Genomic DNA, 14,858 nt, shown 5'->3' on the forward strand with positions numbered 1-14,858 from the left:
CCAACCCAGAACACCGTTCGCTTTGGCCTGATCGGCCTGCTCTCTAACATGAATGTAAAATAACTCCCTGACCTTCCCAGAATCCCCCTGCTCCATGTCTCATTGCCCAGAAGTGTACATCATAAACAGCTCACATCAAAGCCCTCGACACGGACTCCTTTATTGCTAATCATTGATGTTTGCTTGGAATTAACGCTTTTTAATAAGCCCGTTTCTGACTGTACACTCGAGCTAATGTTCACGGTAAATATTAGCAGAGGGTCGGTGACGTCTGCCGACCTAATATGGGGTTTAGCCGACTTAGATTTCCCTTTCCTTTCCACAATACAGAAGTGTACAAGGCTCCTCACACAGGACGGCAGGGTTAGCATGCTAGTGTTGACTAGCGCACGGGTCTAGTGACGGGAAACGCTTTGACGGTCACACTCAGGAAACAGTCTCCTCCCTGAAGCACAAACAAACAAGACCATAAACAAACAAACAAACAAACAGAGGTTCCTGTGAACTTCAGTTTTGCAGAGTGTTTGGAAAAGTATCCGCATGTTCTCATATATTTCAATAATCGCATATTTGATTATAGTATATGTTATGTCATGTGTTAAGTTTTTACATACTTACAGTTAATTCCTCTGGTGAAAAATAATATATATATTAGGGCTGTCAAAAGATTAATCGCGATTAATTGCATCCAAAATAAAAGTTTGTGTTTACATAATATATGTGTGTGTACTCTGTTAATTATGATTTATATATAAATACACACACAAGCATGTATATATTTAAGAAAAAAATATTATTTTTATATATAAAACATTTATATTTATATATATTATAGATTATATTAATGTATATACATGCAAATATTTCTTAAATATATACATGAATGTGTGTGTATTTATATATAAATAATAATTAACAGAGTACACACACATATATTATGTAAACACAAACTTTTATTTTGGATGCGATTAATCGCGATCAATCTTTTGACAGCCCTTATATATATATATATATATATAAATATAATTAGGGCAAATTAACGCATTAACGCGGGCGATTAATTTTTTCAGCTTAACGCATTAAAAATATTTAACGCAAATAACGCAGCGTCCCTTTTTATATACATTTTTACTTAGCGTAACGGGAACAGAGAAAATTGTAGCTTTAATGATGATTAATCTATATTTAATTTATTATTTATGCAGTTAAGAAAGGTGTTTGATACTATTACATTTCTGTATATGTCTAACAGGGAAGGCCATGGGTAAAAATAACATTTATTATTTTGGGTTTATGTAAAGATCGTTTTAAGTTCACTTAAATTAAAAGTTGTTATTTTTTAAAGCCTAATAAATGTTGAAATTGGGAGCTTTCAGTTATACTGTAATGTAACGTCATTAATGTTTCATAGAGACTTTAGAATCAGTACTGGCCTTCATTCATAAAAACATGACAATGCAACTCATATTTAAAATATGCTGTCTTTAAATTGTTTATACATTAATTTGGAGAGTAACTGAACTTATTACAATATCAAAATAATCAAAACTTAAAATATTAAAAACTTGCGATTAATCGCGATTAATTACAGAAAAAAATGCGATTAATTAGTTTTTAAAAAATCATCGATGCCCAGCACTATAAATAATATAGGCTACTTACTGTAAGTGCAAACTGAATGTTTTCAGACACTTTTTAACATTGCATGTTAATTGCAATTGAATTAAAATGTATTATAGTTTAAATGTACATGAAAAAAGCCATTAGTGTTAGTGTTTTTAACCCAAACATATTTTTATGTAATTTCATAATTCTATTGTCTTTGAAATTAAAGTGTACTGCACTTTAAAGTTGTTTGAAACATGTATGCCATTTAAATATATTGGGCCAGTTGCATAAACTTAGCCATTATGTTTAGACTGTGTCTTAAGAACTAATTTGACACACTAGTAATTAGTCAAGAGGTAACCAGTCTTACTTTTCTATTTCAAATTAGACCAATCTAACTTTTTATGTAACTGACTTTAAAAAGTTAAGAATAGTCTTGAAGAAAAAAATAGACGACTAACTTTTAAGACTAGTCTAAGGAGTTTATGCTACTGTTTATGCACACTTTACAATAAGATTGTATTAGTTAACATGAACTAACCATGAGCAATACCAAGGTTATCTTATACTGTACATATTATCTTTCGTTTACGCACTAAGAATGAACATTTCTAACTCACATCTTACTCTAAAGGTAAAAATGCTCAACATTATTAAACAAAGCATGCATTAATGGTTTTTGAGAACGTTATTATCAAGTGTACACTATTTCAACATTAACTGATGTGTTAACATTACAAATCAGTAAATAATAATAAATGCTTTTCTAATGGAAAGTCATGTTAATGATAATAAAAATACAATTGTTCACTGTTCATGCGGTGCATTGACTAGTCATCTTAACAGATGAACTGTGTTCGCTTTTAAAAATGCATTAGTAAATGTAGAAATTAAGTTGAACTAAGATTAATAAATGCTGTAGAAGTGTTGTTCATTGTTATTTCATGTTTACTAGTTGTAAAGCATGTATGCCATTGCAGTATATTAGGTCACACTTTAGTTCAATTCTCACTATTAACTATGAGTTTTGCCTCAATAAACTCATAATTACTGCGTATTAATAGTTAGTAAGGTAGTTGTTGAGTTTAGCTATAGGGTGATTAAGGGATGTAGAATATGATCATGCAGAATAAGGCATTAATATACTGACAATATCCTAGTAATATGCATGATAATAAGCAACTATTAATAGTGAGAATTGGACCGTAAACTATATATATATATATACATTTCAACTTGTCACTGTGATTTTCAGTGATCGTACAACCAAAAGTGTCAAAATACTGATTTGGTGAAGCATAATGCTGTTAACAATAACACTATATGAAATACTGCAACAGTTACTATCAGTCCTCCAGCTGTCTGAATATGAAAACTATATTTGCCTCTGTCTGCGAGGCACAATTCAATTAGAAATGTGCTGTGCTATGACTGGACCGGGATCCAGACCGACTAGCGTTTCGCTGCATCAGAGAATTCTCGAACTGTGAAAATCGTGGGCACGGCTAACGTCTGCGTTTCCACTGGCTCGGCCCTCCCGCTGACAAACCAATTTCTTAAGCCTCAAGCCCAGCCACCGCCAGCCCCTTAAAAGCCCAAAAGAGTCCTTAAAGGTGTGGATCTGTCATTAGCACATTTAGCTTGGCGCAAAAGCACATTGTTATTTTTAAGAGCCAGCTGTATCTTTGGAGCGTGTGCGGATTCCCGTGGCTTTGCGCCTGCGTCCGCTTCCCCTGCGACTGCTGAGGGCATATTTGATCGGCTCGGCTGGTCAACGCTGCTCAAACTTACAGTCATGTGTTGTGGTGGATGTGGAATCCAATTAAAATGATAACAGTGACACTTCTCAAACATCTGGATCAGACTAAACCCATTCAGACTTTACTTTAGCCGGATGACGCATGTTAGCAAACGGCCTCTGATCTGCTGAAAGCAGTTAGTCTGTCGTAAATCACAGATAACGGCCGAGTGCCGGGATGAACCCCTGACCTCAACACAACCCTGACACACAGATCACACACGCATTTCTGTGGCAGAATACAAAGAAACTAGATAGAGAAGTTCGTCGAGACAAACTTTAAGTTGGCTTGAGGAAGCCGGACCAGAAAGTTTGAAGATTTTCAGTTTAAAGTAGTTTGAAGTAGATAGATAGATAGATAGATAGATAGATAGATAGATAGATAGATAGATAGATAGATAGATAGATAGATAGATAGATAGATAGATAGATAGATAGATAGATAGATAGATAGATAGATAGATAGATAGATAGAGAGATAGAGAGATAGAGAGATAGATAGATAGATAGATAGATAGATAGATAGATAGATAGATAGATAGATAAACAGACAGACAGACAGACAGACAGACAGACAGACAGACAGAAGATAGATAGATAGATAGATAGATAGATAGATAGATAGATAGATAGATAGATAGATAGATAGATAGATAGATAGATAGATAGATAGATAGATAGATAGATAGATAGATAGATAGATAGATAGATAGATAGATAGATAGATAGATAGATAGATAGATAGATAGATAGATAGATAGATAGATAGAGACAGACAGACAGACAGACAGACAGACAGACAGACAGACAGACAGACAGACAGACAGAGATAGACAGACAGACAGACAGACAGACAGACAGACAGAGATAGATAGATAGATAGATAGATAGATAGATAGATAGATAGATAGATAGATAGATAGATAGATAGATAGATAGATAGATAGATAGATAGATAGATAGATAGATAGATAGATAGATAGATAGATAGATAGATAGATAGATAGATAGATAGATAGATAGATAGATAGATAGATAGATAGATAGATAGATAGATAGATAGATAGATTTTTTCTATTTCTCGCATTATGAATGTTTCACAATTGTGACTATTTCTAATTGCAGTTTTATATTGTGTAATGTGAATTTATATCTCACAATGTGACTTTATGTTTCACAATTACAACTATTGCTTGCCATGTGACTTTACTGTATATCTCACAATTGTGACTTTGTTTTTGTTTTTTTAATTGCAAATATGTCATGCAATCAGAAATTATATCTCAGAATACTTTTATTTCTATTATGTCTATTTCTCCAAATGTATATACCCCAGTGCGGCTTGATATTTCACAATTACGACTATTTCTTACAATTGCTATTTCATATCATAAAATGTGAATTTATATCTCACATAGTCAATTTATAACTCACAATTAAAGCTATTTCTTGCAATGTGACTACTTTATATCTCACAATTGTGGCTATTATTTGAAGCTGAGATTTTGTATTGCGTAATGTGAATTTGTATCTCACAACGAGACTTTATATCTCACAATTACTATTGTATTTCTGTCAATAATGACGATGTACGGAGCCTCTACAGGGACGTGGTGAAGCTGAAGAAAAATATGAGATGGAAGAAAAAATTATTTGGCAATGCTTTTGCGTTCACTCGCCAAGAAATCTTTTTAAGAACATTCTGGCTGTTCTTTTCTACATAACGCATGCGACTGAGGACTAGGACAGTCAAGCTACAAAATGACAAAACTTATTAAACTGCTCCAAACGGCTCTTCTTCCAAGTTTAAAGCTTGACATTTTAGTATTTTCTTCCAATCTCATGGCAATTCATAACTATTTATGTTTTGGCAAATTGGTAGCCAATTCATATGAATTCGTATATGAGACCCTGGACCACGAAACCAGTCATAGGGTAAATTTTTCTGATAATAAATGTGCTTTCCATTGATGAATGTTTGTTAGGATAGAACAATATTTGGCTGAGATGCAACTATTTGAAAATCTGGAATCTGAGGGTACAAAAAATCTAAATATTGAGAAAATCTCCTTTAAAGTTGTCCAAATGAAGTCCTTAGCCATGCATATTACCACTAATAATACATTTTTAATATATTTACGGTAGGAAATGTAGAAAATATCTTCATGGAACATGATCTTTACTTAATATCCCAATGATTTTTGGCATAAAAGAAAATGTGATAAATTTGACCCATACAATGCATTGTTGGCCACAAATATACACTTTTGCTTACGCCCAAGTGGCGGTTAGTTTACGGGTGGACCTTTATGAATCCCTTTTGCTAAAAATCATACATTTTGTGTGATGTTAGAGAATTTGAGGAAGACTAAACACAAAAATGGATTCAAAATGCAGATCCAAACTCATATGTCTTTATTTCTTCCATGCAACATAAAATGTGAATTTTTTTTTTTTTACTATGGTTTTACTGTGTTTGACAGAGTTTTCCGTTTGTCTATTGCTGTGCGGGTCAAGATGGCTCTTCTTCCAAGTTTAAAGCTTGACATTTTGGTATATTCCTCCAACACAATCTCATGGCAATTCATAACTATTTATGTTTTGGCAAATTGTTAGCCAATTCATATGAATTCGTAAATGTGACCCTGGACCACGAAACCAGTCATAGGGTCAATTTTTCGGATAATTAATGCGCTTTCCATTGATGAATGGTTTGTTAGGATAGAACAATATTTGGCCGAGATACAACTTGAAAATCTGAGGGTGCAAAAAATCTAAATATTGAGAAAATCTCCTTTAAAGTTGTCCAAATGAAGTCCTTAGCATGCATATTACTACTAATAATACATTTTTATACGGTAGTAAATCCCAATGATTTTCGGCATAAAAGAAAATGTGATAAATTTGACCCATACAATGCATTGTTGGCCACAAATATACACTTTTGCTTACACCCAAGTGGTGGTTAGTTTACGGGTGGACCTTTATGAGTCCCCACACAAAAATGGATTCAAAACGCAGATCCAAACTCATATGTCTTTACTTCTTCCATGCAACACAAAATGTGATTTTTTTTTTTACTATGGTTTTACTATGTTTGACAGAGTTTGCAGTTAGTCTATCACAGGTCAAGATGGCAGCGACAGGAAGGTCTCCAACATTCTTCAATACCAGATAAAGTCACGTTTACCAAACTAGTGCATGACTTTACAGCATAAGCCAGTTTGTTCTTAAAGTCTAATGAGCCGTGGTACAATTAGTGCCAAAAACAAACCTTCTGAATAGCACGGAGAGGACGAGATGCTCCTCAAACGCCTCAGAGAGCGAGAAATGGCAAACATGATTTGCCAGTTTACCTCCAATGTTTGCACAAAATCTTCACACCATCACTCTAAGCAAAGATGAGAAGTTTCCCAAGGCCTTTTGTAGGACGTGCCCTGTTCATGGTCTTTGCTTTAATGTAACAGAGGCAACATTTTAATGTAAAATGCGGCAAGATCGAATTAACATATAGGGGCAAACACGCAGCTTTTGCCATCTGTTGCTGAAACATTGGAGTTTTTGACAGGATGTGGTGTTGGTGTATCTCATGTGAAATCACGGTCTCATTTGACTGAGTTCTGCTTAACAGGTGGTATAAGTTCATCACAATGCAAGTTGCACTCCTATAAGATTTTATTACTCGAACAGTGGTTAGTGAAACTTTTAAAGGAGCGGTTATTGTGCGAATGTGGTAGCACTTATCAAATTGGCCGCATCAGAGGTAAGATTATCGGCGGCAGCTAACAGGAGTTTAATGCGATTCGAGCTCACAAGCACTTGTTAAAAGATCGGTTGATAAGAGTATGCAAAGTCGAAAAGCTGTCATTCACTCCTGCATTGGCTTACGTCCGCATTACAATAAATAAACCGAGCCTCTCCTTCCTATTAGCAACGTGCTGTTAACAGAAGAGGGGACGTGCTATTGACGAAGGTCCTGAGAGTTCTGTTATGTTTATGCTTGAAGTGAATCATTTAAATAAACACGTCCAGTGAAAATAAACGCTGTGTGTCGGAGCGAGGAGGAATCAAAACGCTCACAGTTCACTCTCAGCCTTAATTAAACCGCGGGGCGGATCGGATTACCGACCGGTTGTGCATCGCGAGAGCTTGACATAACGCACGCAAACAGCTTTACAACGTCCAGAGAACGACACATCTTCACGCATGCTGCAACACACTCGTTTGCTTTTAAAACCTAAAGTGTGCACACAAAATGATGCTGAACTTCTTTCAACCATTGGGAGAGTAAATGCATGCGTTTTAACCAATTAGAAATGAGTTTCCAGGGTGAAATATATGAAGAGTTCAGATGCAAAAGCCTCTAAAAGCCACTTTGGTCAAAAATAAGATAACGATACTCTCCGCATATAGTATACGTTCATAAAATACTTTCACTTCAAACCCAGCCTCAGCCCATTCAGAAGTACCGCTACTTAGAAACCTACACATAAAATGCTTATTTTAAATAATTAGAGGCTTTTGCATCTGAAGTCTTCATGTGTATAAATGATTTATGTAAGAAAAGAACAAAACAGCACTTTAAAAAGTGCTTTGCTTCATTTGTTAACATGTGTTTCATGAATATCTATATTTATTCAGAGTTTTATGATGAAAAGAGGATGGGCTGGTTCTAAAGTCAATTTGATAATCACAATAAATCCATGCATAATATACATAAAACACAATTTAGTTTGCAATATCATAATGTACTTGATAGTAATAGAGAACATAATATTATGTGAGGACATTATTATAGAAGTTTGAATTGTTGTTCTTTAAAAAAAAAAAGATAACACTTTATTTGGTTATTTTACGGTGTTGTTACACTGTAATTATATATTTAAGTACTTGGTAATATTAATGAAGTACATGTACTTACCATTGGGTTAGGTTGAGAGTTATTTGCATGTAATTATGCATAATTTACTGTTATTACTATTTGTAACAAATGTAAAATGTGTAACAGGGACAGTGTAAAATAAAGTGTACATTAGCTCTAAATGTAATATTAAATAACACAAAGTTAAAATTATAATCTTTACATGTGCTTTAGTATGTTTGACATATCAATATGACTGTACTTCTTTAAACAGATTATTAAAACATAATGATTTAAAAAAAAACTTGGATATTACATAGTGCACTTTTAAAAAGTGTGATAAAAAATGTAGTCAATGTAAAATGTAAAATAAAGTGTTATGTGTCCTTATTACATGTTGCATGTAGTTACACTCTAAAGCTGGGTTAAAAATAACCCAAGTTAACCCAGCATTTGGGTTGTTTTAACCCAGGAGTTGGGTTAAATGTTTGCTTAAAACAACCCAATCGCTGGGTTAGTCCATTTTCAACCCAACTTGGGTTATTTTTAACTCAGCATTTTTTAGAGTGTAGTAATATCTATAAATCATGCACAACTACATGCAACTAATCCTAATGCGGTTACTTAATATTTCTCAGTCTACATGGGGAACTTAAAATAAAGGGTCACACTTTACAATAAGGTTCATTAGCTAACATGAACTGATAATGAACTGCACTTATAAAGCATGCATTTATCTTTGTTAATTTCAACCTTTACTAATGCATTATTAAAATCTAGTAAATATTAGTTAATGCACTGTGAACTAACATGAACAAACCATGAACAGCTGGATTTTTAAGAACTAACGTTAACAAAGATGAACTAATGCTGATGTTGTTCATGGTTAGTTATTAACTAATGCATTAACTAATGTTAACTAATACAACCTGATTGTAAATTGTAACCAAAATTAAAATAATAAATACAAATTGGACAAGTACAAATACAAAATGCATGACAAAGCCACTATATATATATATATATATATATATATATATATATATATATATATATATATATATATATATATATATATATATATATATATATATATATATATATATATATATATATATATATATATATATATGCTGTGTGACAGTACAGAGGCATTATCTGTTTTTAATCAATAATTCATAGCCAGTTAAAATTATTACACACAGAAAGTCTGAAGTGGACTAATGGACTGAAGCGAACTGAGCACAGAACTCTGTCTCCCCCTGTCGGTCAGTTTCAGAGAATCACTACCGACACCATCCATCTCTGGACTGCATGACTTGATGAATTCATACAACAATATTTGCAACTTCTCTAAAGCTGTCGAAAAGGCGGAATCGGTGCGCGTGGAAAGCTTTAACTTTGCTGAGTCACTGACTGAGTAACACACTTTCTTGAGCCAAGCTTTCCTAAACCAGTCACTAAATAAACGCATTAAACGCGTTTGGATTGAATATTAAGCTCGTGTGATTGTTTGCAATTTTTGGTGGTTCATGCACTTTGATGAATCAAAAGTTTCATGCTGCGCAATCATATCATACCACGCGAAACTTTTTTGAAACGAACCAACTTAAAGCAGATTTCTCCAATGCAAATGCTAAATTGTGAGCGATAATTATCGAGAGCGAGAGAGGGGTGGGCAAGAGGAGGCATCGTTTTCCTTTTCGTCACTGCGCGTGCTGTTTAAAAGCCCGTGCGCGCTCAGCTGACAAACCAAAGTTCGTCCCTCTCTTGGAAATACTACACGGGAGCGCACAGGGAGAGCGCTTTGCTTTTGCAGACACCAGCAGAAACACTCCAGTGCTTGCCATCCGAGAGCGAGCGAGCGCGCGTTGGATTTGCAGGGATTCAAAGTTGGAAAGTATTTTTGTTTCGCCTCCGAATTCTCTGAGATCGTCCACCTACAGTCTTCGCATGAATCTACTAGACCCCTACCTGAAAATGACAGACGAGCAAGAGAAGTGTCTGTCTGATGCCCCCAGTCCGAGCATGTCCGAGGACTCCGCGGGCTCCCCGTGCCCGTCCGCCTCGGGCTCCGACACGGAGAACACCCGCCCCGCCGAGAACAGCCTCATGGCTCCGGACGGGACGCTCGGCGACTTCAAGAAGGACGAAGACGACAAGTTCCCGGTGTGCATCCGAGAGGCGGTGTCTCAGGTGCTGAAGGGCTACGACTGGACGCTCGTGCCCATGCCCGTCCGAGTGAACGGCTCGAGCAAAAACAAGCCGCACGTGAAGAGACCGATGAACGCGTTCATGGTGTGGGCGCAGGCGGCGCGCAGGAAGCTCGCGGATCAGTACCCGCACCTCCACAACGCCGAGCTCAGCAAAACTCTGGGCAAACTTTGGAGGTAAATCAACTCGTTAAACAAAGTTAAAAGCATGAATGCATTGGGCATAAGTAGTTGCATGTGTATCTGTGTGGAGATGTGGGAATGTTCATTGTTCTGCTCTGGGTTCAGATTGCTGAACGAGGGCGAGAAGCGTCCCTTCGTGGAGGAGGCTGAGCGCCTCAGGGTTCAGCACAAGAAGGATCACCCCGACTACAAGTATCAGCCTCGGCGGAGGAAGTCGGTGAAGAACGGGCAGGGCGAGTCGGAGGACGGGAGCGAGCAGACGCACATCTCGCCGAACGCGATCTTCAAAGCGCTCCAGCAAGCCGACTCGCCCGCCTCCAGCATGGGAGAAGTGCACTCGCCCAGCGAGCACTCAGGTGAGTTACCGAATCATGGAACAGACTACAGTTACTTTTTATTGATTACATATTATTCACAGAATCCCACAAGAAAAAATACTATAGTATATTATAGTAAAATTGCACTCAAAAAAATGCTGGGTTAAAAACATCGCAAGTTGGGTTGAAAATGGACAAACCCAGCAATTGGGTTGTTTTAACCCAGTGGTTGGGTTAAATGTTTGCTTAAAACAACCCAATTGCTGGGTTAGTCCATTTTCAACCCAACTTGGGTAATTTTTAACCCAGCATTATTTTTAGAGTGTACAGTAAAATTACTCTAGTAAATACTATAGTGTTTTTGAACCATACTATAGTAAAGATACTACAGTAAATTGTAGTATATTATAGTATTTACTACACTTTGTTTATTTATCGTACTGTGGTATGGTTAAAAAACACTATAGTATTTATTAGAGTAATTTTACTAGAATATACTATAGTATTTTTTCATGTGGGATGTCTCCCTAAAGTATTATTACGCCTTCTGGAGGCTTTTGTATTTCAAATTCACACCCTTTTGTATTCCCAAAATAGTTATCATCCTGCTTGTATTTTAATAGCAATATGCTACGAGATTACCCTGTCCAAAAGTACACTCTAAAAAATGCTGAGTGAAAAACAACCCAAGTTGGGTTGAAAATGGACAAACCCAGCAATTGGGTTGTTTTAACCCAGCAATTGGGTTGTTTTAAGCAAACATTTAACCCAACCGCTTGGTTAAAACAACCCATTCACTGGGTTTAAACAACCCAATTGCTGGGTTTGTCCATTTTCAACCCAACTTGGGTTGTTTTTAACCCAGCACTTTTTAGAGTGTAGTTTGATTATGTGGAACAAACTACACGCTCTCAGAAAAAAAGGTACAAAAGCTGTCAGTGAAAAGGGTGCATATCGGTAGCGCAAACTTTTGCATGCGTCGAGTAAGTAATCCAGCGCTGGTCATCCATGCAGTGCTTAACTCTTTCTCCCCTCCTCCTCTGTTTCCAAACAGGCCAGTCCCAAGGGCCGCCCACTCCTCCCACCACCCCGAAAACTGACGCGCAGCCAGGCAAAGCGGATCTGAAGCGGGAGGCCCGTCCGCTCCAGGAAAGCACGGGACGTCCGCTAAACATCGACTTCCGCGACGTGGACATCGGCGAGCTCAGCAGCGACGTCATCGAGACGTTCGACGTCAATGAGTTTGACCAGTACTTGCCGCCCAATGGCCACGCCTACGCCGCCGGCTACGGGGCCTGGATGGGGAAGAACGGGAGCCCTCAGAGCGGCCAGCTGACCCCGCTTGGCACGGCCGGAGAACAGGAGCAGCCGAGAACCACGCACATCAAGACCGAGCAGCTCAGCCCCAGCCACTACAACGAGCAGCAGGGCTCGCCGCAGCACGTCAGCTACGGGTCGTTCAACGTCCAGCACCTGCAGCACTACAGCACTTCGTTCCCGTCCATCACCCGGGCGCAGTACGACTACTCCGACCACCAGGGCGGCGCCAACTCCTATTACAGCCACGCCGGCGGCCAGAGCTCCGGCTTGTACTCCACCTTCAGCTACATGAGCTCCAGCCAGAGGCCCATGTACACGCCCATCGCTGACTCTACAGGGGTTCCTTCCATCCCTCAGTCCAACCACAGTCCTCCTCAGCACTGGGACCAGCAGCCCGTCTACACACAGCTGTCAAGACCCTGAGGACACGCGTCATTCCACTCTCTTTAAACACACACTTGAATTCACCCACCCACACACACACACACACACACGGGGGTTTTTGTGAAATGTGGGGACATTCCATAGGCGTAATGGTTTTTATACCGTACAAACCGTATTTTCTATCCCCCTACACTGCCCCTACCCATCACACACACACACACACACACACACACTGCCCCACCCCTAAACCAACCCATCACACACACACACACACACACACACACACACTGCCCCTAAACCTAACCATCACACACACACACACACTGCCCCTACCCATCACACACACACACACACACACACACACACACTGCCCCTACCCCTAAACCTACCCATCACACACACACACTGCCCCTACCCCTAAACCAACCCATCACACACACACACACACACACACACACACACACACACACACACATACACACACCCACACACACACACACACACACACACTGCCCCTGCCCCTAAACCTCCCCATCACAGGAAACTGCACAGTTCACTTTCTGTGAAAAAAACCTCATCCTGTATGATTTATAAGCATTTTGAAAAGTGAGGACATGGGGAACGTCCTCATATTTCACCCTCTTTTTGTAATACCCGTGTCATTATACACATTTGTCCTGATATTTCACAAAAACATGCCCACACACACACGACGATGTAGGAAAGAAAGCTGGACTTTGAGAGAAAAAAAAAAAAAACGGCTCCCAACGTGCCTTTTTAATCGCCTGAAATTGTGATTAGAATATATATATATTTTTAGCCTTGATTGCAAGAAGAGAAACATTTTCGAGAAATGATTCCTCTGTGAGGACTTATTGATTATTGATACTTTAATATGTACTGTGTATGTTTTCTTAACATGTATTTCCGGCCTTTTGTGTTTCTTGTAGAAAAGTCTATTTTTACTAAACCACTCTTGGCTTTGTTTTTCTTTTTTCCTCTTCTGCCCACTAATAACACCCTTTATTGTCCTCGTGCGGTGCATTTTATATTTCATAGTTTGCGTTCGTACCCCTTTATTTATGCCGTTTTTTTAAAGGTGTTGCCGGCTCACGTCTTTATCCCCCCACATCAGTGCCTGTCAAACGCTGGAAGGGAATTAGCGGGAATATATCTACGTGGCAGCGGCAGCTGAGAATTTCCCGAGCGTCTAACAGCATGTGTCGCAGCTCCAGGAAGTGCCCTTTGACCCCTGCTTGTCATTAGCTGCCCGTGTCATATTACAGCCCCCCATCTTAACCCCTTTAATTTATTTATTAGTATTAATTTTATTTCAAAGAAATTATTTGCATTTTATTCTTTAATACTTTATACAAAAAAACCAATTGTTATTTTCGCGCGCCTCTGAACATATAATCCAACGGGCCATTTAGACAGAGGGCTGGTACTTAATTCTGTATTCCTCATGTTTATTTATCGTATGTAGATTTTTCTATTTTAAATGTTTATTTGTCCTTATTTCTAACCAGTCGTGTAAAGCACAAAATACTGTTGCGGTTTCTAAAACAAGGCTGATTAAACTGGAAGAGTAGTGTTTTTACCGTTAGTTGGCTTCTAGGTTTTTCCCCTTTTCCACGTTTGTGCTTTTGCTCAGCGATCGGATGTTGAGATCTTTTCTACACGAGACTGAACAAGTTGTTTTTGTCTTTAAAAAGTTTAACATTTTACTGCCTTTGGAGAAGCTCATCTTTTGTATTATATTTGCAATAAAAGTGAGAATAAAACAGACACCTATACGACTGTTTCTTGTGCCCTAGCGTGTGTGTGTGTGTGTGTGTGTTGCGTAAGCGCAGATGAAGCAGCGGGAGGGCTGGACACTCAGCACAGCGTGTCGTTTTCCTGTGTGCTTCCTGATGTTTGCTCCTCGAAACGGTCGGCAAAGTCCGTCATGCCAAAGACATCATGTTCTGCTGATTTATTGTCATCTCCATCACTCTTTGGTGATGGAGTCATCTGTACCAGTTCATAAACACAAGAGCAGAAACAACAAACATCTGCTGGTTTTAAACATCATCGAGAATCGATGTTTCACACACATTTACCGATGATAAACGTTATGTAGCATACATGCCCAGATCCCTTTGTAAATATGGGATAGTATTAATAAACGTATC

At 38.1% G+C, this 14,858-nt stretch overlaps 1 protein-coding gene across 1 annotated transcript; it reads left to right on the top strand.

Moving 5' to 3' along the window:
• The first annotated feature begins 10,042 nt into the window (after nt 1-10,042).
• Nucleotides 10,043-14,455, top strand: sox9a (SRY-box transcription factor 9a). Its single transcript, XM_079846158.1, has 3 exons — nt 10,043-10,657; nt 10,769-11,019; nt 12,035-14,455. The coding sequence occupies exons 1-3, from the start codon at nt 10,221-10,223 to the stop codon at nt 12,721-12,723; spliced, it is 1,377 nt and encodes a 458-aa protein (XP_079702284.1). The 5' UTR covers nt 10,043-10,220; the 3' UTR covers nt 12,724-14,455.
• The last annotated feature ends 403 nt before the right edge of the window (nt 14,456-14,858 follow it).

Source organism: Gobio gobio (genome assembly GCF_949357685.1).
Source record: "Gobio gobio genome assembly, chromosome: 20".
Classification (NCBI taxonomy): domain Eukaryota; kingdom Metazoa; phylum Chordata; class Actinopteri; order Cypriniformes; family Gobionidae; genus Gobio; species Gobio gobio.